Below are 26333 nucleotides of genomic sequence, written 5' to 3' on the forward strand. Positions count from 1 at the left end.
TTTATTCTTATCAGATTTATAGAAATCGGAACATTCACGGAACGAATGTTTTAATCGGAACATGTATTGGACGAAATTTGAAATCGGAATTAGAGTATTGAAATCGGTACAGTTCCGATCAAATCGGAACGTTTGGTCACCTTAAACATCTGGGGTAATATAGGGAAGACCCAACGACACATACAAAGCCATAAAAATTCTTTGCCCATTGTCCCTGAAACGGGACAAGGTTTTGAAGAGTTCATTCGTCGAATTTTGATTTTATAAAGACGTTTATAAAGCGATGATGGGTAGCAAAAAAATTAGAGAGTGGTTAATTTTGATTTTATTAAATTTATTTCATCTAATGAAAAAATAACGCTCAACTTCTGCATTTACTATCCACCAGATGTTTGGGGGGTGCAGTCGGACCTTTGTTGGTTTGGTTTGTCTATGGGTCAGACGATCCCTTTTTTCCGTATTTATGGTTATTGCACGTCACACTCACAGTGAAGCTGTCGAATTCCATTTGGCCATTTGGTTCACAACCACGGAACCTTTCTCGTGAATCCGTAACTCACTTCATTTTCAATGCAGTTTTGTGAAAATTGTGCCATTCAGTGTGAGTTGTATTTACACTAGGTAAGTTAATATAATTCTAATGAAGTAATCATTTTAATTTTTACATGCTTCTGTTGTTTTTGATAACTGTACGTAAAAAACAACAGTTTTTTCAGATAAGCTGGAAATACCACCATTAATCACTGAAGATACTCCCGCTGATTTTGAAGAACTTACGGTGATTGTTTTTGAAAGTGAGGCGCTTTGCCATAACATGTTGCAAAGGTATGTTACTGCAATTTTTTATGAAGTAGGTGCTAATGAACATAATTTTACTCTAGACTCGAAACAAATACAAAAAATATGTGCGAAACAAAAGAAATTCTAAAGGAAACGAGTGAACAAATCTCCAATATGAAAACGTCATCAAATGTGACAAATGAAAAAGAAAACAGTAATAGAAGATATGCCGCCAAGACCACAGGTAAACAAATTTTGAGGAATTAGAAGATTATCTCTGCCTACTACAACAAGCAGGTTTCTTTGTAAGTTAAAAAAATACAATAAATTTATATGTACTTACATATAACATAATTTTGGATATTATATACAGGTAGATGCTTGTAATACTATAACACTTTTTAGGAACCTACTAAACATGACACATTTCGCTTAACACGTTACATACATAGCGGGTTGCAGAAAAGTCTTATAGTGAAGCACCCTGTATGTTATACATACGCGGTGACTTCCAAATAGATTCGGAAAAAAAAATCCTTTAATTGTCACACGGATTCAAAGTAATTAAATTGCTGCTCCAGTTTCAAGAAACAAATATGGAACATCTTGTTAAATGTAAATGATGCGGCAATGATTTATTCAGTTTCCATTGTGACTAAATTTTTTCTTTGTTTTTGCTGTGTGTTGCTTAGATGAAAACAAATGGCACTGAATGAGGTGTAGATCTTGATATTTTTTCCCCTGAATTAGGACTAGATAAAAGAAATTACTTAAAATTTTCTCTACTTATAATAATAATAATAATAATGTTTATTGCCCAACAGATACAATCCAATTACTGGACAATATTAACTTAACTAGTAGCAAAATAAAATAAAATAAACAACGTAAAATAAAAATGTAAATAAGATTATATTCGTTCCCAAACTAAATTATTATCATACCCACAATTAGAAGCTATCCCTATTATAAACTAAATAAACGAACACATTACAGTTTACTTGGGAGAAAAAAAATATCATCATACAGTTTATCAGCATTACTGCACATATGAACTAACGGTGCCTTTCTTAGCAAATTCGTTCTAGAAATTGGTTGATGAAACGTGGCCATGTAGCGAGACGCAACACGTGGTACATGAAAATTGACTCTTTCCAACAATTCAGGACAATCTATCTTGCCACTTATCAATCTGGATATGAAACGAGCACTATGCTCTTCACGTCGATTCTTTAAACTAACAAATCCATGTTTCTGAAGGAGGTAATTGTAGTCTATGTTTCTTTGAGGATAAAATCCATCAATTTTATACGAAAGATACTTCAAGAAGCGACGCTGTACCTTTTCAACAGCAAGATTATGTATCACATAGCAAGGATACCAGACAACAGAGGCATATTCCATCTTGCTTACCACATACGCAAAATACAGACTTTTTAACAGAAGAGGATCTTGAAAAGTTTTTGATACCCGAAATATAAATCCAAGCATTTTAGATGCTGAGGTGGATATGTTACTGATGTGCTCCACAAATGAAAGGCGCGAATCAAAAAGAACACCAAGATCCTTTACCTCATTCTTCTTGCAAAGAATCCGACCGTTGATGGTATAGTCTGATTTTACCACATTTACTTTCCTACTGAATGTCATTACATAACACTTATCTGCATTTAATAACAACTCGGACTTGTTGCACCAATCTACTAATGTATCAAGGTTCCTTTGGAAGGTTTTAACATCATCACTGTTTGAAATGGGACAGTATAACTTCAAATCGTCAGCGTATGCCAAAACTTTACAGTTAAGTGAAAGAAGCAAATCATCAATGAAAAGAACGAACAGAAGAGGGCCAAGATTGGAGCCTTGAGGAACACCGGATGTACTTACAAAATTGAAAGAATGGTAACCGTTATACGTCACGTAGTTGAACCTACCACTTAAGTAGGACTCCAAGAGTTTCAAGAAGCTAGGAGCAAATCCAAAAGAACTTAATTTAAGAAGCAAGATGGTGTGATTTATGGAGTCAAAAGCACTTGAAAAATCTGTATAGATAACATCCACTTGTCCGTTGTTATCTAATTCTTCAGAGAGAAATTGTGTCAAAGTACACAAATTAGTAACTGTTGATCGACCAGGCCAGAATCCATGTTGGAATGCAGATACATGACTTTGGACATTAACAAAGATAGTTTTATACAACACTATTTCACAAAGTTTAGCAAAGTTTGATAGTATTGCAATCGGTCTGTAGTTTTTTAGATTAGTAGAATCTCCTTTTTTGAATACAGGTGTGATTCGCGCTCTTTTCCATCTATCAGGAAATGTGGATGACATTATTACTAAGTTAATTACAATTGATAGAGGCTTCGCAAGAATATATCTGGCGTCACGTACTAAAAAACTTGGTATTTGGTCGTCACCAGCGGTCATTTTGTTTGAGAAGGTTGACATAATATCAATTAGTTGCTCTTCAGTCACCGACGGTATAGTAAACGAGAGCTTATTTGATATAACATCAGATATTCCGATAATGGTTTTTGGCCGAAAGACATCAGAAAATCTTTTCGCAAAAGCGTTGACAATTTCTTGTGGATCTTCAAATTGTTTATCTTCATCAACTAATCTTCCAGGTATACGCGTCGTACCTTTTTGTAAGTGAACATATTTCCAGAAGTCTTTAGGATTATTCTTCATAGATTCTTCAATTTGGTTTAAATACTCACGATATGCTGTCTTTATTATTTGTTTGGAAGTGGATCTAAGCCTTTTAAATTCATTATAAAAAGTCATATTAGATGTTTTTTTCCATTTTTTCCAATAGAAATTTTTGAGTTTTAAAACCGAAATGATCTGTCTATTGTACCACATAGGATAGGATGATTTGCTAGGTAGAAATTTAGGTACAGACGACTCCAGTATACTATACAACTTGGTATAAAAGTGATCAAGTGCAACATTGGCATCTTCAAAATTTGTAAGGAAGGACCAATCAGTATGTAGAAGGTCACTGTATAACTTATTGTAATTGGCTTTCCGAAAATTATAACGTCGATTATTATCACATGGAAACCGTGGGAGTTTGGAAGAAATCAAGAATTCTGTTTCAATATGCAGAGCATGATGATGGGGATCAGGTGGAACAAATGATTGTTGGTCAAGATTAACACTGATTTTGAAATCAGTATTGGAGAGAACGAAGTCAAGTAAACGATTGTTGAAGTTTAAGATATTGTTATACTGAGAAAGATTTACTGTTTGAGAAAAATCAAGAAAACTGTTTAATTTACTGCAAAACACATTACGTACTACATAGTTGGTACTGTATTGAGACAAGTTAAAATCTCCAATAATTATAACTGGTTTGTCCAAGATCAAAGCGCCCAGTGCTTCAAGAAACACCTCTAGATCGATACTAGACACATCCGGTGGTATGTATACACCAATCATGAAAAATCGAAACGAATGAACACTACAGCAACACATAATTATATCTATAAGGGGTACAAGCTCTCTTACTAAGGACACATCAACGGCATTGTAAGTTATATGATCAGCCAGGGCTATTAAGACACCACCACCAGTTTTACGTCCAGTGGTATTAAGATTTCTGTCACAACGAAGCACATTATAATAGGGAGGAAATAATTCTGAATTGTACAGTGATGAAATCAGCTAAGTTTCTGCAATAATTACAATATCATAAAAACGATCTGACGCACTTGTATAAAAAGATTCAATCTTTGACCGTAAGCCACGCACATTTTGGTAATATATGTTTAGAGCAAATGGTAATCTGCCGGGCGCCTTTAGTTTTCCGAGTGAACTATGTTTGGAATTCCATCTTTGTATTTTATTATAAGATTTTGCTCCCCATTTGACAAACGCTCATGCAATTCATTTCTAACGCTTTTGTATAGTTCATTTTGCATCTTAGTACGGTCTCTAGATATGAAAATATTTTTCCAAGGATCAGTCGTTTTCAGGGACTTAGATGCACGAAGTACGGACACCACATCTTCTTCTGACGAAAGGGTAATCTTGATTGGACGACGCCGGTCTTGCTTAGTTGGATCATATTTCCCAAGTCTGATTGGCTTAAGATCCCCCAGGTCACCAATTTTTAAAGCTGTTAGAACATCTTTTACAAACACAGTATCAGCCTCAGATTGTTCAGTTTTATTTTTATTGATTAATTCAGAGCGCCCATAAATAATGATGTTGCATTTACGCTTATTCCTTTCTGACACCTCTTGGATGACTTTTTCTGTCTGAAACAGCGATGCAGAAGCTGCAGTAGAAGGAGACACAGTAGATACAGATAATTTTAATACTTTAATTTCTTCTTGCAATGCAACAATAACTGCCTTCAAGCTGTTGATATCACTCCCAATCTTGGCACAGTTCTTACAGGACCATGATAGACCCGACTTTTGATGAATTTTGCGTGCCTCTGCGTTTGTTAAATCAACGCATTCAATTTTGTAAGATTTTCCGCAGACACAGCAATTAACAATCTTACAAGAGTCAGCATTTCTGCCGCAGCAAGTACAGGAAGTGCTCATTTTTAGTGAATATTCAGGAATGAGGAAAAACAGGGACACACGCTTCACGCTGGTAGTGCCCTTTACAGCGACTTGTCAAAATGTATACAAACAAGATCACGGGCAACGGAAAGGTGTTAGTTATAATTTATAATGAATGAGACAATAGGAAAAAAGAGTCAAATTAATCACAATTAGTTGTGGATGAAAAAGAGCAAACTTACCGCTTAGTTTTTACAGCGGTGATAAGAATTTTATATCAGCTGATAGATAAACAACTTAACTTCAAAAACTACACACAAGTGAATATAAATTTCAATTAAAATCCAATTATTTGAGGGATCAACTGCACAGCCGACACGAATATTTATATACGTGATGTTGTGGTTTTATTTTCCGAACTTATTTCAGTGCCACTCGATATATATACATAAAAATATTTTCTTCTTTTCTTATTTCAGGAACTGCTATTGTCTCAGATAGGTGGTAATGGGAAAAAGAACGATGTGGGGCGTGTATTAAAAAAAAAAATTCAGCGAATTTGCTGTAGCTTGTTTGTTCGGTAGGAAAATTCCAAAATGGCTGGGACAAAAACAATGAATATCATGAAAGGTATTTTTTTGCAATAAATATAATTATTACAATTTTTATTTTTGAAGAAATTACAATGAAGACCCATTCCGCAATAGAAAAAGAAGTAGAACAACGCTGCTCAGAGTGGCTACGGCATTCTAGTCAACGCCTGAAGAAAGAAAAAACAACGACAGTTTATAGTTTCTGTGTCTTTTTTTAAGTGTAAATTATATTGTATTATTTTCGAATCAGGAAATCATATATATATTTATTTATTTATATTATATATTTATATTTTTGTATTTTATTACTTATTACATATTATATTTTTTAAAACATTGAATAAAATAATAATTTACTGTAAGCTCTAAATTTTACTCTCCATATCCATATCCCTAAATGGTAACTAGACTTTTTGAAATGCCTATTCATATCGCATAGATCATGTTAATAAAATATACTGAGAGTCATATGTTTACGATGTTGCGATATATACGTAACGTCTATGTCCATTTAATATGTTATATTGGCATTTAAAATAAAACGTAACAGATACATAAAAATATAAAGAATCTAGCGACATACTAACACAACGTTATGATGATGTACCAGCGAGCACGTCTCTAGTCTGAAACAATGTGGATGTCACCAGTATGTTACAAGCATGGGTCACTGTTGATTACATTACATAGCACAGGGAAAGCAAATGTACGCAGTTTGGGATGTAACAGCTAACAAGATCGTAGACAGAGTTAAGTGGCATTAACATCGCTACGACGTAACTGTTTTTACTGGGTTGTGGTTGATGAGTCCGCCTTGAGTACTACTCCCTGTTAATTCAGAATACAGAGGTGTACCAAATAAAGTTCCACGGCCTTATCACTTTCCTTAGCATACTCCTTTTATTTTTAACTTCCCGTGCGTAAGCAAAGGAAGTATTGTAAACGAGTCCGTCGGCCGACTCTCTACTTTTACATTTTCTCGATATTTCAAGTACAATTTAGTGCACTTTTGCAAACTATCCTGTTTTATCACAAGGACCATCTAGAACTATAGTTATTATTATTCGCATTAGTAGTTTTTAGTGCGATATGTTTATATACAAAGGTATATTTTTTAATTTAAAAGTATGTAATCGATAACACCTACACCACATTTCTTTGTACGTCTGTCAAAAACTGTCTTTCTTTATTACGCTTTTCTCAAATAGTCTAACATTCAGAATAAGATCTTCACTCATCTGGTTACTAACGAAAAATATTTTTTATCAAATATAATACATAAACAAACAAATCGCATATGGGTTGCCTAATTAAATATCTTAACAGCTCAAGGCTATTCTCAGTTAAAAATAATAATACAATTTTTTTTTCATTCATTCATTCTCATAAAATTCAGTACCAATCGAAAGTACAAAGCATCTTTCTTATTAGGTTACATATTTTTTGCTCAAGTCTGTTTCCTCAATGTTTTATGAGTTCATTTACTATATTGTGTGGTCCAGCGGCCTTATTATGTTTAAGATGTGCTATTACATCGCAAAATTCTCCTCCAGATATTAATTCTTGGTCTATTTCTACCTCGGGTAGCGGATTTTCCACTTTTTCTACCTCATTTCCCATGACTTCTCCTTGGGTTACCAAGTTTTTATAATATTTTCTTCACTCCTGTATCTGTGTTTACCACTGTCTTTGTTCTTTCCTGCTTTGTTATAGTTCTATGAAATTTTCATTGTTCTTACTATGTTCTTCCAGTTCCCTCATTATCTCCTCAATCCCCGTCATCGTTTTGTATTTCACTAATTTTATGCTATTCTTCCTAATTCTTTGGTATGTTCTGTAGTCTTCTTTTGTTCCTGGCTTTAAATATCTATCCCTTGCATTCATCTGTTTTCTTATTATCTCTTTGCTTTTACTATCGAACTGTTCATTCTTTTCCTTATGTTACCCCATTCTTTATCTATTGTTCCACCTTATATGCATTTCGTTAGTTGTATGTCGATTTCTTTTTCATATTCGGTTTCCTTTCTGTCTAGCTGTCTACATTTCATCTTTTCCTTCTGTTTCGTCCCCTTCTTTTCTGGACTAGCTTCAATTTTATCTTAGCTATTTTCAGGCAGTGATCTGATCCCACCTCAGTATCACTCTCCCGATATCAACCAAGCCACTGTATGCTCAGTTTTGCGGGGGAATTATTATCATGTCGATTTCCATGACCATTATTTGCCCATCTTTACGTTAAAGTCTCCTAGGATTGCTAGTCTGCCACGCTTTTGGATTTTTTATTTACCATGAACCCTGTTCATTTCTCTTGCCACTTCTTTCATTCTACACTTTGCCAGCATGGTTTGCACATCCCACATCCCTATTTTAATTGTTTTTCTCTTTTTTCTGTTATTCATTGTATTACTGTTACGCAATTTCCAATTCAATGCCACGTTGGGTTCTTGTCATCTTCCTAGTTTGTTTGCTCGTATGATTGTTCTCTTATTGTGCATTTACCACCTCTTCTTTCTCCGTTTTGCTCTTTTATTTTACGTTCTGCAACATTAATTACTTAATCACTTAGAGTCAGTTTGTTCTACCGCATAGGAGGTCTTTCTTTCGTTTTTTTTTTTTAATGGTAGTCTTTAGTTGATTCTTTTAGATTTTTGGATTTCTTGAACAATTCTCGTTTCTTATTCCAGTTTTGTAATTTTATTATGACAGCCCTTTTTGGGTTGAATACGCCTGTTCTGGCTACTTTGTCTGTATCAGTTATCAGTGCCACCCTTATTGGGTTAAAACTTACTGTACCTTTGTTTCATTTCTTTGGAGTCCCACTACGACGACCTTATTTCTTCTAATTTTCATTTCGAGCTTGCCCAATATTAATTTGTTTCATTTTTGACACTTCTCTTTTGTCGATAAATGTTCAGTTTAATCCATAGTACATTTTAGATTCCTTTTCCACTCTTTTACTAACCTCTATTTCTTGCTTTCCTTTGTGTGTGCTGCTTCAAGTCGTTCCTTTCCATTTCTTCATTATTTCTATCTCATCTGTTAGTATTTCAATACTTTTGATTTAAATAGGTGGACTTTGTTCAGTTTACTCTCCAAAGTCCTCCCACGTTTCTTCTTTACTTCTATTACCAATTCTTTACGTTACTTTTCATTGTTGTTTGTATTTATCGTCTTGTCGAATGTTTTTGAGTTTATGTATCGCCACCACTTTATCTTCTTAATTTTGATCTGTTTTTTGATATGATGTTCGTTGGAGCACGTATTTGCTTCTTTCGGTTACTAGTATTGCAGATTCTACATACTTCTTCACAATGAATCATATGGGGCTTTTTCTAGTTTTGTAGTATTCAAATGGTTTCGGTTACTTTTTTCTTTCCTCTTTCTGGATTTTGTTTAGGATATTTTTTTCGCTCTTTTTCTTTTATTGTTGCATTTTTATATTTATTTAGTGAAAAGGAGACGATTTGCTATCGTTTCCACCGTCTGGGGTACGTTCAGAAACTCTAGAAATATAACTTTTGACGCTTTGTGTTGTGATTTTTAGGGTTTCCTCCACCTAAAGCCCTCGAAAATGCCACAAATCGATTACTTACTTTTTTTACAGAAAGTAGAGTATTTGCTTTGATATTAATTAATTAGAAAAAATATTGTAAACAGAAATTAAAAAATTAGCAACTGTCACTTTAACAGTTATATGTTTTTTACTGTACACGTGATGGCTCATATATGCATTCAAGTTTTGAACCAATGACGCTGTATTAATTATCAAAGGAAGAAGTTCTTCCATTAGGACTTGTTCCTTATAAAAAATTTAAGGTCGAAAGTGTTAATAAATAAAACTGCGGGTTATTTCATTGTGCTTTTATTAATAGTGTTACGTGAAGAACCCATGCCAATGCTATAGTGCAAAAAGGTGCATTTTCCTTTATTTTTCTTTTAATTAGTGATGGGGTAGAGGGTTTTCCTCATCTTGAGCTGTAAATTTTTAACAATTATTATTGGTGGTAATTCTTTTGCTAAAACATACCCTTGACAAGCGAAAAAAGAAAAATGATTGCCACAACAATATAAACAGCACAGATTTTTTTAAACATTTTTTCAGTTGAAGTAAACGACCTGGTCTTCAAATATTTTAACCAAGAATGCAACATTTTACCACCACAGCTCTTTATATAAGCAGTAGTTGCTGACAAAAACAACAATTATGTACATTTTTCCACGTTATTTTGTTTTATAGGAAGAAACAAGTGAAACTCGTTACGGTAGTATTATTAGCAGTACAATTAGCTCTTAGTGCGATAGCGTTCCATGTGTTTTGTTTTTACTTCGAGGCTACACAATACATCGTAATACACCATATATTTTGTACGCCTGTCAAAAATTAACTTTCTCATTTATTTCTCATCATAAGGGATGGGTGTAAAAACTCTTATCAAATTTATTTTGACAGTTCAATCACTCAGTAATTTTTTTAACTAAGAAACAGTAATTCACATTCAGAATAAAACTACTTGTTACACCAGGCCATCATTATAACTAAGTTAAAAATAAAAAAATATTTAGGAAAATATATTTCTTTTGAACATTCTAATACAACTGCATTTAGCGATTCTTTGAAAAAGAAAATGTTAACTTCAAATGCAGTTCCTATTAATACCATAATAAATTTCAAAAAAAAAAAAAAATTTGTTTGACACGATATCTTTGGAAAAAACTAATAGTATCTACAACATTTTTTTTTAATAAGGTAATTGACGTGACTGATGTTATAACACGTAATTATAAAAAAATCATCAACTGATAGTTGCACATTGTTTCCCAGTTTTAACAAAAAATCATTATAAATTGTTAAAACTTTCTTGCTATGCATAATTTTATCTATCGCCAGAAGCGCGAAAAAGTTGTTTACTATGTAATTTTTGTATCACAAAACTCGTTACGGTATATTCAGGAGTTATCAATATTGTTATCGTTTGTGTGGTAACAATATACTTTTGCCAAACCATCGCTTTGCACAAGGACGAATAAGCATGATAAGCAGTTAACATTATTAAAAAAATATCTAACCATTAAAACTGGTGAAGCAAATTCACTGATCTATATTTTATTAAAATGGTTAATAAGAAAATAAGAAATTAAAGCTTCTAGTACCTAAAGAATGTGTGACGGGCCGTCATAAAATCAGTTCACAAAAAATCGCCCTAAAAAAAAACGTAAAAACGAAAATTTACGTATTTGAAAATATGAAATATCACTGCGCATGTCAGATTTTGCATTCAACATACCCAGAATCGCAAGATCATCCGCACATCCATAAAAATCGCAAATCCTAAATAATTTACGTCGCAAGATGAGCGCCAGACAATTGAACTTTCAAAGATGACAAGACAAAGGATGACTCAAGACTCATGGTTGACCATAAGAAATACGGATGCTGTGAATTATCCACAAACATTGGTGATTTATATATACAAATTATGTCAGTGTAAATATTTTTAAGCAAGTATTTTGTCTGCAATTGTATAAATAGAATGAATTATTTTCAACATTTAGAGAGAAATATTTATTATTCTCAAACATATCAAGTCGAATATTTTAATTGAAAGAATGATTACAAATACAAATGTTCACTTGTGTACAGAAACAAAAAAGAACACTAACATTTTATCAGTCTTATATGTTTTTAGTGTACATACATGATGACTCATTGTCAAGTGCTGAACATGCTTTAACGAGCATACACTATAATTATAACGATAACACCGTTCTAGAAATAATTTCTGTGGCCATTTTGTCCACGCCTTAAACTTATAAATAATGAGGAAAATGATAAGATGACGCTATCAGCGTATTAAAAAAGTTTCCCCCAGAACAAAAAGCCCTAAACAAGAAATTATGTAATAATCCATGACGTATTAAGTTTTTGAACAATGACCTCCAAAAGTGGCATCTTCTGCTAACATTTTTATAACATAGTAACAAGAACATATGTGATGAAAAATTTTGTGGACGACAATATCTACTATCGACAGTTTATTCATCAATTATAAAAAGAAGATTTGCTATTCTGAAATTGTGGTTACCCAAATGTCCCGCCAAAATGAGACATGTGCACAAAATTTAAAAATCCGCGAAAAATTCAAAATTTGGCCTTGAACTGTGAACTGTCAAATATTTATGCTCTATACCCCGTCTTCGCAAAAAAGCCAGCTGTTTAACCAAACTGCGCCTTTTACCCCGACCTGGATCTTCCCATGTAGTTTATGATTTAACATTTGTTAGAGCAAATGGACATGGGAGAAAAATCGTCAACTTTAACTAGAAACCATGTGTTGAAAGTATAACGATAACTGAATGAGTATTAGAATTATAAGAAATGAAACAACTAACATTTAATTACACCACTCTCTACCAAAAATTTCAAAAAAAGGATTATACACAAATAGCAACATTAAAACAACAAATACAAATTAAACTCCACGTCCATAATATTATTAATTTGACAGATGAAAACTTTCAAGATCCTTTCTCTCAAAGTGGACCAACATTAAGATTAGTGTCAATGCCATAAACGAACTATATTGTAAATCTCGAGTGAGAAGTTTATGAAGTGTGAATAATATTAACTTAAGTAAAAACATCCAGGACTTTTAGATATATAATTATATAGTGACAAAAAATAGCAAAGTCTAAATAAGAGAATTTCCGCCACGTATTTTACACCATTTTCCATGATTATTGTCAAACTGTGATGAATTTGAGAGTTTCACTACATTTCATATTAGAAAATCACTAAGCAACTCACATTACACTAATCCGACTGTAGCGTCAGATGCAATTCATTTTTAAAACCCCTTTTTATTCACTAACATCTCCAATTTTAACTGATATTCTATAGTCACCAAAAAATTATGTTTCAAGAGCTTTTTACCTCTTGAGCGTAAGCTATAGAATTATATAAGAGAATTCATTTGGCGAACAGAATATGAAAAAGAAGAATGTGTCGTAGCAGTTCCATATTTAACGGTTAAGAAAATTTGATCGGTCGATAAAGGACGAGGGCAGAATATGCTGCACACGCATAATTAATTGGGTCATTGATAATACATAATAATACACGATAAGAAACATCTTATAGCACAATGACTTGTTGGTCGGAGAAGCTGGGTGGAGGGGTTCTTCGACTACGTAGCAACGATGAGGAAGGAGGACCTTACTAGCTCTAGACGGACACACTAAACGGCTGTTTTGGCAGAACTGAACTGTTCTGTTGGGAATTTTATCAGATCAGGAATTTCCAAAACTACTGGATGAGTTGACATACAAGAATCAAGAAATCACTTCATAAAATTTTATTCTACAGGTGTTTGACAAGTCCATGAGATCGAAATGTCATAGTTCTCAGTAAGTAACGGACAAAATTGGGCTCAATAATTTCCATAAAACGCCACTTCTGAATCTTTTAACATACATCCGTTTTAACCAAAAAACAGTTTCTTGACAACTGAAAAAAAAAGAAAAGAATAACTTATCGTAGTAAAAGCTCGTGATGAGTTAGGCGATAAGTTACTATTATTATTGCTATTACTATTATTATAACATAAAATAGCGTGCAGAAATGCGTTAAAATATATATTATAATTGTTCATTTTAATCAGTAGCTAGACGTATATAAAGACCTGTTGTGGAAAGAACTACATACTTGTTGGTTAAAATATCAAAAGACCAAGTCGATTATTTCAACTGAAAAAATGCTTCAAAAAATTTACGCTGCAGCTGCAGCTGTCGCTATTGTTCTTCTTATTTCATCCGTCTCAGGTACGTATCAGAAAAAGAATTACCATCAATATTAATGTTTTAAAATTCACAGCTCAAGACCCGGGAGAAAAGTAAATGACTTCGACAGGATTTTTGTTTGAAATATGCTCTATATCTGCACCTTTTTGCACTGCACTGGCGGGAGTTCTTCAGCTGAAACCTTAAAATTTGGAATTATTGTATAATACAACTTGGTCCCACATGTTTCAATTTCAGAGCGCTCTGGGCAACACATTGTAGAACTCCACACTTCGTGCATCCCTCACCTATCAGTATTAATAAATGCATACAAAAATAAATATCCTGCAGTTTTATTTTTCCTTCTGCCGATTTATACGCAGTTACCAATATTTTGTTCCATTTTTTGCTTTATGAAACTTAGAGGCATGAGTGGAAGTGAGGAAAAATTTTAGTGAGAATATAATTCATGAATCACATGACCCCATTTCTTCCAATAGAATTTGTTCATGCCCTTAGTTACATGTCTATCACAGCGATAATAATTTTATTGCCTTATTGTGGTCTGTTGCTACCTAAATTTAAAAACTGTCAAATTGACAAATTTTAAAATTTCGTAAATTTTTTTGTCTTTTATGGCTTGCCAACGTTGGGGGCAAGCTCAAAACGACGAAATCAATTCTATTATCAAAAAATGTGTTCATTTATTATATTCTCATGTTGAATATAACTCGTGATATGATTAATAATCTAATAATCGAAGATATGGCTCGTGAAACCGAAGCAGCACATTCAACTCGTGCTTCGCACTCGTTGAATCTGCAGCTCGGTTTCACTCGAAATATTATCGATAATAATCATATCACTTGTTATATTATAACTGAAAGTATATTGTTACGAAATAAACCCATACGCTATAGCCACTATATTTCATATAGTAGCGACATCGGGTCACTAACTGGTCCCACTAGTGCTGCCAACTTAAAATCCAGGCGAAAAATGGCGCCTCCTTTAAATTAAAAATTGTGTAAAATTAAAATTTGATACACAAAACAGGAAAAATTGTTATTATTAATATATTTATATATATTAATTATTGATTTTAACGCAAATCTCCACACGAATAACAGAACATACTTACTTCCAATTAACAACAAAATGGTCTTTAGAGTTTTGACAACAAAACATGTTTTGACTTTTTGTGCTACGTTGTTTACACCAAGGTAGACAACACAAAACACAACCAAAACATCTGACATTTAGTTACTTCAGTGCAACCAACACAATTTGGGACCAGCCAGGAGACCCAGGTGACGCTACTATATGTAATCTAGTGGCTATACCATACGCCGCCCCGGTACGACACCTATAGGTTCCCGAACTTTCTAGTACGCACGGCGTTGATGGGTGAATCATCATCGGTGATGGCGGCGTTCCATAAAGGCAAGTCTGGAACGAGTTACCGGAAGTCTTGATTGCGTGCCCAGAAAACTCTCGAAGCGGCGTTCTCGATCCATCGAGAGGAACGTATAGGTTTAAATAGAGGCCACCGTCGGGAACGATTATTATTCAGTCGAGTCAAGTCCACCGAATGTAGAGAAAACCCAGTGAAATTGCGCCGGAATTATTGTGTACATAATCGCGGTAATAGTCGTGTAAATTCGAGTTAGTAAGAAATAAATTGTTGAGTTTAGCCACCCGATTTTTAAACACCCGTACAACGTAACAATCATCCAATATTAACAGGAAAGGAGGTTAAGAAGAGAAAATATCTAAATGTGTAAAATATTTGTCTGGTAGACAGAAATTATATGAACAATTTAAATTGCAGAGAAAACAAGGAAAATATTCAATTAATTAGTCAAAATAAAACCATGGAAAACACTTCGAAATTCTGCACCAAATTAGAGAAAATTGGAGTTCTAAGAAAAATCTAATTACTGGAGAAAAGTGGGAAAGGATTGGACATTTTAAGGAAAACTTTAAAACTAAGACGATTTTCATTGTAAAACTGGATGTATAAATAAAAAAAATGTATCTGTTTATATACCCCCCCCCCAAAAAAAAAAAAACCTGACGTAGTTTCTTGCTTTTTAAAACGTGCAAAATACCGAACGACTATTAATATTTGTTATTTTATTAAATTATTTTAATTAATATTCTGCAATCTTTAAAACAGTACCACAGTAGACAGTACCTATGTATTTATTCCAAACCTTTTTTTATTTGTTATTTTAATTTTTCAAAGCAGTATTTAGATTTTTAACGTTTGTCAACGCAAAATAATTACAAATTTTTGAAAGATTCCAAATTTCCAGATATGTTGGAAACAACTGCTGACCACACATTGGGTTAAAATTTGACCTATCATAACCTAACTTTCTTGAGCTCTTAATAAAAGTGACCAGAGACTTTAATACATAGACTGGCTGTGTCAGGAAAAACGTGAAGTTCTTCGACCGCCATATTGCTTATAACCGTAAGTGCGCGAAATTTGAATTTTCCGGTCACAAAATGCAATTTAAAATGTTAAATAAAAAAGACAACAAATTGTAATTATTTATTTAGCATAATAATATCTATTATGTATATGTAAATTCCTTTAAAAATATTAATGTCCTTGAAACAAAATTAATTTCGTGAATTTTTGTCTTAAAGAGATAGCTTTTTCACGCTCAGTACTTAAGCGGCACTCATAACCTATTCCGAGAGTCAAATAATTTCTCAAAATTAATTTAAGCAATAAATTAAAATAAGAATTATTTACGTCCAACTAATCCATACTAAACAAATGTTCATTATGTAGAAAAAAAATGTATGGTCCTACTTTGCAAAGTTAAGGCAAACATTTTAGTTACCAAATCATTTTTAATGGCCATATTTACAAACAATCTCGTAAGTCCCGACACACAACCACTTTTATTTCGAGGTCTAGAAACGTTCTGTGCTAGAAACTACTGCTGCTAACCACCACAACCTCACTTAATTTGACATAAAAGTTATAGCAATGGCGTCCATACTACCATGCGCCGTGGCTTCACCAAAATGCATTAGAAATGTTACTAACAGCCAGTCTATGTATTTAAAGTCTCTGAAAGTGACATAGCGTCAAACATTTGAATCAGGTTCCGCAATAGGAGCGCAAGAAAAATTTCTCAGGATTGGTTGTCAACCCGGACAGTATTTCTTGATCACGCTGTATTAATTTTTCTTGTTAAAATAATTTTTTAATTACAACAAGAATATAAGTACACATTTTTAATTTACATAAATGTACATTTTTTGTTTTAACAAATAACGAGTGGTACAATTCACACTAAAACAGGTGGCATAATTTAGGCTTTGATTAACACTTTTTATGTAAATACAGAGAACTAAGATGTCTTTTTAAATGAGAATTATTCAGAGTTTTGTATGGACACTTGTTACACCTATACCATTTAATATCTTGTCCAGTTGAGTGCCGTACATTGACGTGCATTTTTAACTTCCAGCTATTTTTCGCCCTATACGGACACTCCTGGCACTCGTACCATTTAATATTCTGCTCGTCTATGTGGTGCAACTTCACGTGATTATGAAGAGTGGAATTGTGTTTAGTTTTGTATGGACACTTCTTACACTCGTACCATTTAATGCTATTTTCATCCAAATGGTGCGTATTTATGTGGCTTTTCAAATACCGCTCCTCCTTAGCTTTGTATGGACAACTCTGGCATTCATACCACTTAATATCCTTGTCATCCAAATGCCGCGAAACCATGTGTCTTTTTAAACACGAATTTGACTTAGCTTTGTATGAACATTTTTGGCATTCGTGCCATTCAATGTCCTTTTCCTCCAAATGTCGCCTGCTTACGTGTCTGGCTAAATAAGAATTCTTTTTAGCTTTATATGGACACTTGTCGCACCTGTACCATTTAATATCTTGCTCAGGCAAATGGCGGGCATTTACGTGACTTCTTAAATAATCTTTTTTCCGCGCTTTGTATGCACATTTCTGGCATTCATACCATTTAATGTTTTGTTCATCGACGTGGCGTAGCTTTATATGACTGTTAAGATTTGAACGGTGCTTGGCTTTGTAGGGACACTTGTCGCATTGGTACCATTTAATATCTTGATCGGCTAAATGGCGCGCATTTACGTGAATTCTTAACTTCCAGCCGTTTTTAGCTCTATATGAGCATTCCTCGCATTCGTACCATTTAATATTTTGTTCATCTACATGGCGTAGTTTTATGTGGTTGCTAAGATTCGAACGGTGTTTGGACCTATATGGGCACTGATCACATTGGTACCACTTAACATCTTGTTCGTCTAAATGACGCGCATTTATGTGGTCTTTTAACATATAGTTGTATTTGGTTTTATATAAGCAGAGCTTACATTGGTACCATTTAATCTTCTGTTCATTCAAACAGTAGGTATTTATGTATTGTTTTAAAATCAAACGGTGTTTTTGATCTGCTAAACATGAAGCGCTGTGTTGTAGCCATTTAAGAACAAAGTGTGTTACAAAAGTGCATTTTTTACAGATGTACTTCTGAATTACGTGTTTCTCGTTTGGTAAATCTTCATCAGGTTCTTTTTTAATGGTATGGTGTTCCTGAAGATGTTGTTTAAAAATGAGGGTTAGTTCTGTTTGGAAGTTACAATCTTTGCAATAATAGGTTTCAGGCGAGTTTCCACAAGTAAAATGAGGTGGTGAAAAGTGATGTCTTCTGATGTGGTTTTCCATAAGAATTACTGAGTTTTGCTTCGACTGGTTTCACTATAAAGTTTTATTACAAGACAGAAATAATGTTGTAATTTCCTTACCGACTGGATTTAGTTGTACTTAAATATCATTCGCGCCTTTTTTACCAAAATTCTTTACATTGCTTATCAATTTAACTTTTTTTAACATAACCTATAAACTTAATATTGAGAGTAGGCAACACACAATACACGTATCATTATCAGGAAACCATCTTGGTTGTACATATAAGCAGAAAAAATTCTACAATAAAATTGATCAACGTTGGGTCAAACAAACAAGATTGAATTGAATATCAAATGAGAAAACCATTTTATCTTCATTAAAAAAAGTGTTTCTCGCAATCGTAATATGTTGAGTCGTTTATAATCTTTAATTAAGGGTCATTTTCGGATGCTTTTCACTAGCAACTATTTTTCTTTTTAATGTGCGTCCTCCTTTGATCAGTTTTTTTTCGCTTAGGTGCGGCTGTATGGTGAGTTTAATTTTATATTAGTGGCAACTCTGATAATACTAGTTCATTGTTGGTTGCCTACTTGACACAAGTGTTTGTGCACCTAACCTAAGTTTATGTTTTGATTTATTTAAAAATGACGAGTATGTTATCAAAGGTGTTAAAGTATCTTCTAATTTTCTTCTTCTAGACGCATTGTATTCGAATTTACCGGAAAACTATTTACCTGATGCTCCTGAGATAGGTGAACCGTATAAATATATAGAAAATCTTCTCCTCAAAGAACTACCGAAGTCTGACTCCAAAAACTTAAGTCATGAGCTTAAGTGGACATTTTTACTAGAAAAACACCGAAGTACTAAGAAAAAACCGAAACCAATCCGGAAAAAGAAGACTTTTTTAACACGGAAAGAACGAAAGGAGTTGGATATATTAAAACTTCCAAAAACTGGTTGGGATTATGATTCCTTGGCCCCCATTAGACAAATGTGGCGTGAATACATGAAACAAAACTTGGAATTAGTAGGACCAGCTCCGAGTTGCACAGACTCTGATTGGAGCAATTTCTCCACCATTTTAGCACGCTCTGAAGTGATTGGTAGCGAATTAAAAGTGGTTAGGTCGAAAGTTCCGTCACACATTGGCTTATCAGGCACTGTTGTTTTAGAAACCAAAACGACGTTTCAAATAGTGACCCCTCAGTCACAGTTTAAGAGTAAGATTGTCGTAGTTTCATTTCCAAAATAACATTTTTGTTTCAGTTATCCCTAAAAACACCTCCGTTTTTGAGTTCCTTTTAGACAAACTAAAATTCACCGTGTTTGGTAAACACATCATGACAAAACCTAGCGAGAGAAGCGTGAAAAAAATCAAATCACAAATGTTACCAGATTTATAAAATTTAATTCATCGATAAATCTATAATTGCGATTTTTTTCGACTTTTGTGTATACTGTGTTCGTATTGTAATTTAGACCAGATCCCCCTACACATTTTAACTAGTCTTTCATCCACCAGCACAGACTTCTTCGCGTTTTTATACTCTTCATGTATTATATATCTTGCTAGTTTAAACCTCTGCTGCTGAATTAAACTTAAACTAAAAAATAACCTACACCTAGCAGCAATAGTGGGGTCCCCTAACCGTAACGCTAATTTCAACTGATTCACAGAGATCTTTCCTGCTATAAGGGCACAATTTGCGAAATAATCCCCAAGTGCTGAGAACGCACCGCCGAGGGTCGACAACCAGGATAAAGCGTGATCCAGCTCACAGCGCTCTCGCACCATTTCAACCACACGGTCGTTCCTTAAAAACGCAAAGTCACTCCCATTATTTCAGCACGACATACTCACCATTTATAATCAATGGTATCACAGCGCGTTGGTAGTAAAATAAACCTAAATGAGCGACGTTTTTGAGTTTTACAAAACCTAACCCTATAGAAGGCGCTAATTTGGAGTTCCTTGGACAAATAGTAATAAAAGATGCAGTCTACTGAGACGTCAAGCGCTGGTTTTCGAGAACCGATTTTCCCGAACGAAAGCTCTTGCACATGCATGGTAAAAGGTAAAAATCCATATAAAAATTGGTTTTGACGGTTGAGGTTATGTTTACTTACTCACTAGATTTGGTCGTTTTTTGTGTGGTCAAGGCCAGCATTAATTTAGTTTTTTTTAATTAAGTGCATAATTTAATTAAATTTGATTGAATTAAATACTAATGATAATCATTTAAATTTCAAAAGTGGAAAAATGTCCTTATTTTTAACGTATTTTTAAATAAAGACATTTCCCACTGTTAAATTAACAAAAAAATTTGTTGGCAGCACTGTGAGTAGTATAGTATGTTTCAAAATGGCTGCTGCTTTGTCATACGAAGGTATTTATTGTTTATTTAATTATTGAAACAAAGTATCAACTTTTACAAGGTGCATTAATTATGGAAATACCATTGCCAATGTGCGACACAGCCATTCTAAAATATACCGACTTATGGCTATGAAAAGTTTTTGAGGTTATAATTTTACTCTTTTTACGTTTCAGATTTGCGTAAACATGCACGTCACCTGGAAAATGAAATAGATTTGAAATTAGTGGCTTTTAGTAAATTGGGGGCCGGTATAAAGTCGCCCCCTCATGCAAGCTCGGATGCTGTTCCTCTTCTCTCAGGAGAAGACACCTTCGAAGCAATGGCTCTTGAAATTGAGGAACTTCTAAACAAAGTAAATTTTCCGCTTTACTTTGTTAACATAAATTTACTAAATGTATTATAACTGTAAATCTTGTGTGTAATTTTGTGTTCTTATATGCAATCATTATGACCAAGTAGTTAAGTTTTTTATATGAACACAAATCACCAGTTATGCGTTGATTGAATGTGTTTTTAATCACATATTTATTGCTATTTAATCTCTGATTGTAAAATTTGATTTAACAAGTGGCCAGACTAATTGATTATCGTTTGATAGTGTTACCATAAACCATAAAAGACATGGTTTATAGCTACTGCTAAATGAATAATTTATATGGTCACAGTGATCACTCTAAATGCACCAAAGCATAAACTGTAACCACACACTAGAACATACTAGAATATTTTATTTTGTAAACTATGGTTAAAAAGTGACAAAATTCTCTACAGTTAACCCAAGTCAACGAACGAATGTCTGAACAGCCCGTCTCCGGCGCCGCCATGCTTCACACTCTTCAGCGCCACCGTGATATTTTAACAGATCTGTCTCGAGATTTTCGAAAAACCACCTCCCAGCACGAAGTTCGAAGAGAGAGAGAAGATTTATTGAGGGGCTCCGGCGATACCTTTCGCAGCGACGGAATTAACAACCGACGTGATATGTATTTAAAAGAGAACCAGCACATACACAGGTGAGTTTCGGGATCGTCGATTCGTGTATTTAGGTTCTGTTGCAGTTCAGACCGTTTGGTTAACGAACAAATTGCGATCGCTATGGAAACTAGGGAGCATTTGACCAATCAGCGGCACGCGTTTAAGCGCTTGCAGACTAGGTTTAACGATATCTCCAATAGGTATCCGGTTATCAACAGTCTGATACAGAGGATTAATTTGAAAAAGAGGCGGGATTCGATTATTCTAGGGTTGGTCATTTCTGGGTGCACGATTTTAATGCTCCTCTACGTGTTTCATTGATTCGGTTATTGTGATAAGGTTTCAATATTCCATTATTTAAGGATAGGTCAAGTATAACCAAAAAGTCGAGGGACGTGTTAGTGTTGACGATATTTATATTTGTTATTTAATAAAAGTGTATTTTTATGGTGCGTTTGATGTCCTGTCGTTCCTTGGTCCTGAGCGCAGCGTGCATGGAATAACACGTGGTTGAAATCGATAATCTTTAGGTTTATTATTTATTTTTTATTAATATTTATGGTCCAACTTGGTCGATAATTTTTGTTTAGGTAAGTATTGTGGTGTCACAGTTTAAAATTAAATTTAGCGTCAAGAAAAAGAAAAAAAACACGAAACCGCTTTAAAAAATGAATTCTATTATAAAGGTACGAACGAGACCTGCCGCATGTTGACCACAACATCCGCATTGTGAGGCGGTAACCTTCTCAAGGTGAGGACGCGTAATGACAGCCACAACACGTGGTATGGATTTTAAATACTCGCGGTTTTGCAGATAAACATTAACATGAACACGCCAAGGAAAGAAAACCTTTCAATTTGAGTGTGTGATCTCGTCACTCCGCCGCCACGTGATCCCGTGCGTTTATTCCGGTTGAAGTTAAAAATTTCCGAATTTTGACGATGGGAAAATTAAGCCACATTCTATCAACAATTTTAAACAAGAATTTATGTGAGGTTAAATTATGCATTAATTTAAGTTGATGATTAAATCAAAATAAAGTTCATCTAGAACTTTTAGCTTCATTAAGCCTGAATAAATGAATTTCTTGCCACCCATTTTATATGGACACATATTTGATTACATATTAAATTCTATTAAAACCATGAAAAAAAAAATAAAAATCATAAGGTGAACTGTGGTGACCAAATTTGAATTAAAATTTCGCGCTGAAGAAAAAAAACCAACGACGCGAAATCACATTTGAATAATTTGAATTTGAAAAAGAATTGGTAAAGAAAATCGTTAAACACAGGCAACCATGTGCAAGTTTAGTTCTTTTTTTTGGTAGTTGGTAGCTCTTCTAGGGAATTTTGGGTAGTATCTAGTGAGAGGGTTGGTAGGAAAGTTCACTTGTTTGATAGAGGGTACGTAAATTTTCATGTTCTGCAGTTCCTAACCTCACGTAATTTTTTTGCCTACACAAGTTTTACTTCACACCAGGTCTTTTTTTGTTTTATAAATCTGTTGTTTTTTTTTGACCACATAAATATTTTTTGATTAACGCTTCCAACACATGAATTGTCTGATGTCCAATCTTAATTTCAGATAAGAATTCTTTGCTGTTTAAAATTTCGCGAGAGTGTATGGCGAATTTAAACGTTGTTTATTGCTCTTTTCAGACTTTAACATTTGCTCGGTTGTAGTTTAATATCAGAGTTGTAGAAAGTGAACATTTAAAAGAGAATTGGGGTAAATAACACAGAAACACGTGGCGGAAGTGGAGGGCGCGATTCCTAGTCGAGCTGGCGGGATTTATCGCACCTTCTGCATAAAACATGCAGATCTTGAATAGAAGTCAGGTGAGCGGTTGGGACGACGTGATGCTCGCGGCTTGTTCTAATAGCCGGGATTTCCAACCACGAGTTTGTGACCGTGACGGCACGTTTCTTCGTGATAGAGAGGTGCTGGGCGGCATGTGCTTACCGATAAACACAAACACTTAATTGGCGAAGCGATTGACGTTCTAAATTGGCGAATGCGCCCGGAAAAACAGGATTCGGAACCTTCCTAACAAAGTTTGTCATACAATTCTACATTATTTCTGGCGAAAATACTTATTCGGTTTCATGAATAAATAAGTTGGATTCGAGTTGCTGCGGGGTTTGGTCTTTTAGTTAAATAAAGTAGCCTATAAATCAATAATTCGCATACGGCGGAATTTGTGGTAAACTAAAAAAAATGTCAAACTCTTAATCAGTATTAATTGCTTTGTCTGAAAAGACCATCCAAATTTGATAATTACTGTGAAATTATGGGTAATTTTCTTTGTGTTCGACGTCAATAGTGACTTTTTGTTTTCTATTTTGTTCATATTCATCTATATCAATCCCACTGATGTAAAAAAGTGGATCTATTTGCTGCCTAATCATATATCACCAGGTAGAGACCCCTTAAAATTAATAAACATGATTTTTTTACAAACTAGAGACGAAAAATATTTAGGAATAAAATTTTATATTGTGGAGTAAAATTACGAAGTGATCAATTAATTTAACAATGTTTAAACAAACTGAATTGTTTTTAATAACTTCATGTTTGTAGGAAAAGGGTTGTCGGTTTAATTACGACATATTTATCCTTATCATATTTAAACAGTATAAATGCTTTCGTTACAAAAGTCCCCCTTGCTCCACATTGGTCACCAACGAGCGAATTTCACGAATTTTGGGCAACTTTACTGGCTCTAAATATTTGAATTTTTTTGGCCTGGATCGTTGATGCTCAGCAAGAACCACGGGAAGGTTTGGAGCAGGTCTTACTTAGATATACTACAGATATAGATATAATACAGCTGTATAGTTAGTACCTAAGCATATACACCACCTGAAGAAGTCTTTACCATCAAAGGTTGCGACCCATTTTATGAAAAGAGATACCTACCTGAATATTATAAAATGAATACCCAAGCAAGCACACCGATGGACCTTGGACGAAAACTATAGGATCGCAGTACTCCCACGCCCAAGGGAAGAACGCAGCCACATAAATCCTCCAAGGCCGACTGACCTCATGATGCGACCCAGCGTCTAAGGGCCAACAGCCCCCCCCCCCCGTCAAGAGCGTCTGACGACATGGAGAATTCAGACTCGGAACCAAAGGATACACTGTTGCAAAATTAATACTCAAGCAAGTATACCATGAAAACCCACAAGGCATTTACACCACTGGAGCTAAATTAGCAAGACCCACACAATAAATTAAAAATTCGCGAACACCTACTACTTTTAAGACGAAACGGAGCTCCGAATGCTCGGATGTTACTGCCACCAGGCCGAAATCAAAACTGAATGCAAAGGATTAAATAGTGACCTTTGCTCAGGTCGCTCACGTGACAGTCACGTCATCGTACGTGTGACGATGAGATTGTAGAAATTATTTTTCATATTTTGCCCGGGAAATTGCACATTTTCGGGGTTAATTTAACAATGCTTAAACAAATTGAATTGTTTTTAATAACTTCATGTTTGTAGGAAAACGGTTTTCGGTTTAATTATGACATATTAATACTTATCATATTTAAACAGTATAATTAATGTTAATTAATGTTTCGGTATTATTTATTCCTCGGAAAAGTTATCCGGCCAACTTCAATCGTCTTCCAAAATTTCCCAAAATTTAGAGATTTGTCAAAATACGAATCACTGATTCCGATAAATTAAAATTCGAATCGTTCTTACCCCGTTTTCGCGCCTTTTTGAAAAAATATTCACGTTCCTTCGTGTTCACAGCACTAACGCAAAACATTTTCACTAATATTTATGGACAGTAAATTAAAAATTCGCGAAAACGTACTATTTTAAAGCCAAAACGGAGCTCAGAATGTTCCGATGTTGTTGCACCAGACCGAAATCAAAACCATTAGTGTAAGGCATCCTGATCGTGATCTAGTGGTTACGAGTCAGGAATGCGGACCGGACGTGGCGCGTTTGATTCCAAACTTGGTCTTTCGTTTTTTTCTCTTTTTCTCACGCATTGTGTATTATTTATGTTTATGATGTCATAACAATTTTTTTATTGATGATGTTAGCCCACTTTCTCGAAAAGGTGACAATACGCCCCCCCTTATTTAATAATGTCAAGCCGTCTCGAGGGCGCCAAATGTCTTTTCTTGTAAAACCTTCTCGGGGGGCACAAGTGTTCTTTTTTAATAATAATAATATTTATTGTCAAACAAAATACATTTAATTGTGGAAAAAAACTCTATTCCTAATAATTCTCGGGGGTCTTAACTGTCTTTTTATAAACGTAAAACTTTCTCGGGGGTCCCAACTGTCTTTTTTAAAAATGTAAAACCTTCTCGGGGGCGCCAAATGTCTTTTTTTTTAATGTGAAACCTTTTCGTGAATTTCAACTGCCTTTATAAAAAATGTAAAACCTCAAAGGTTCCAAATATCCTTGTTTTTTAATGTGAAACCTTTTTGGGGGTTCCAACTGTCTTTTTACCTCCCGAGCGTAAGCTAAGAAAGTACTTGCCACTTTCACGTTTTCTCGATGTGTCATGACCTCTAGAGTACGAAAAAAGTGGTCTATTTTTGCAAAAATGTTGATGACGTTTTT

At 34.3% G+C, this 26333-nt stretch overlaps 4 protein-coding genes across 4 annotated transcripts; 2 read left to right on the forward strand and 2 right to left on the reverse strand.

The window, feature by feature from the left end:
- Positions 1–16917: 16917 nt before the first annotated feature.
- Positions 16918–18597, reverse strand: LOC135142063 (zinc finger protein 64-like). Its single transcript, XM_064073718.1, has 2 exons — positions 18494–18597; positions 16918–18446 (listed from the first exon to the last, which is right to left on the reverse strand). Exon 2 carries the CDS (start codon positions 18411–18413, stop codon positions 17019–17021), a length of 1395 nt encoding a protein of 464 aa, XP_063929788.1. The 5' UTR covers positions 18414–18446; positions 18494–18597; the 3' UTR covers positions 16918–17018.
- A 364-nt stretch (positions 18598–18961) lies between these two features.
- Positions 18962–19815, forward strand: LOC135141985 (ribonuclease P protein subunit p29). The gene is made up of 3 exons (XM_064073614.1): positions 18962–19028; positions 19076–19600; positions 19647–19815. The coding sequence occupies exons 1-3, from the start codon at positions 19022–19024 to the stop codon at positions 19781–19783; spliced, it is 669 nt and encodes a 222-aa protein (XP_063929684.1). The 5' UTR covers positions 18962–19021; the 3' UTR covers positions 19784–19815.
- LOC135141986 (uncharacterized protein F58A4.6) lies at positions 19769–20676 on the reverse strand. The gene is made up of 2 exons (XM_064073615.1): positions 20242–20676; positions 19769–20194 (listed from the first exon to the last, which is right to left on the reverse strand). Exons 1-2 carry the CDS (start codon positions 20445–20447, stop codon positions 19804–19806), a joined length of 597 nt encoding a protein of 198 aa, XP_063929685.1. The 5' UTR covers positions 20448–20676; the 3' UTR covers positions 19769–19803.
- A 41-nt stretch (positions 20677–20717) lies between these two features.
- Positions 20718–22180, forward strand: LOC135142048 (Golgi SNAP receptor complex member 1). Its single transcript, XM_064073699.1, has 4 exons — positions 20718–20767; positions 20932–21110; positions 21530–21771; positions 21817–22180. The coding sequence occupies exons 1-4, from the start codon at positions 20743–20745 to the stop codon at positions 22052–22054; spliced, it is 684 nt and encodes a 227-aa protein (XP_063929769.1). The 5' UTR covers positions 20718–20742; the 3' UTR covers positions 22055–22180.
- Positions 22181–26333: the final 4153 nt, after the last annotated feature.

The sequence above is a fragment of the Zophobas morio genome, unplaced genomic scaffold (genome assembly GCF_036711695.1).
Source record: "Zophobas morio isolate AGI-343-1 ecotype UQ-CSIRO unplaced genomic scaffold, CSIRO_AGI_Zmor_V1 ptg000046l, whole genome shotgun sequence".
Classification (NCBI taxonomy): Eukaryota; Metazoa; Arthropoda; class Insecta; order Coleoptera; family Tenebrionidae; genus Zophobas; species Zophobas morio.

Coding starts and splice junctions, on each gene's coding strand:
- LOC135142063 (XM_064073718.1), bottom strand. CDS start 18,413: ATGGAAAACCACATCAGAAGACATCACTTTTCACCACCTCATTTTACT.
- LOC135141986 (XM_064073615.1), bottom strand. CDS start 20,447: ATGCATGTGCAAGAGCTTTCGTTCGGGAAAATCGGTTCTCGAAAACCA. Junction 20,195..20,241: donor GATACCATTGATTATAAATG/GTGAGTATGTCG, acceptor TGCGTTTTTAAG/GAACGACCGTGTGGTTGAAA.
- LOC135141985 (XM_064073614.1), top strand. Junction 19,601..19,646: donor CCCTCAGTCACAGTTTAAGA/GTAAGATTGTCG, acceptor TTTTTGTTTCAG/TTATCCCTAAAAACACCTCC.
- LOC135142048 (XM_064073699.1), top strand. CDS start 20,743: ATGGCTGCTGCTTTGTCATACGAAG. Junction 20,768..20,931: donor TGCTGCTTTGTCATACGAAG/GTATTTATTGTT, acceptor TTTACGTTTCAG/ATTTGCGTAAACATGCACGT. Junction 21,111..21,529: donor TTGAGGAACTTCTAAACAAA/GTAAATTTTCCG, acceptor AATTCTCTACAG/TTAACCCAAGTCAACGAACG.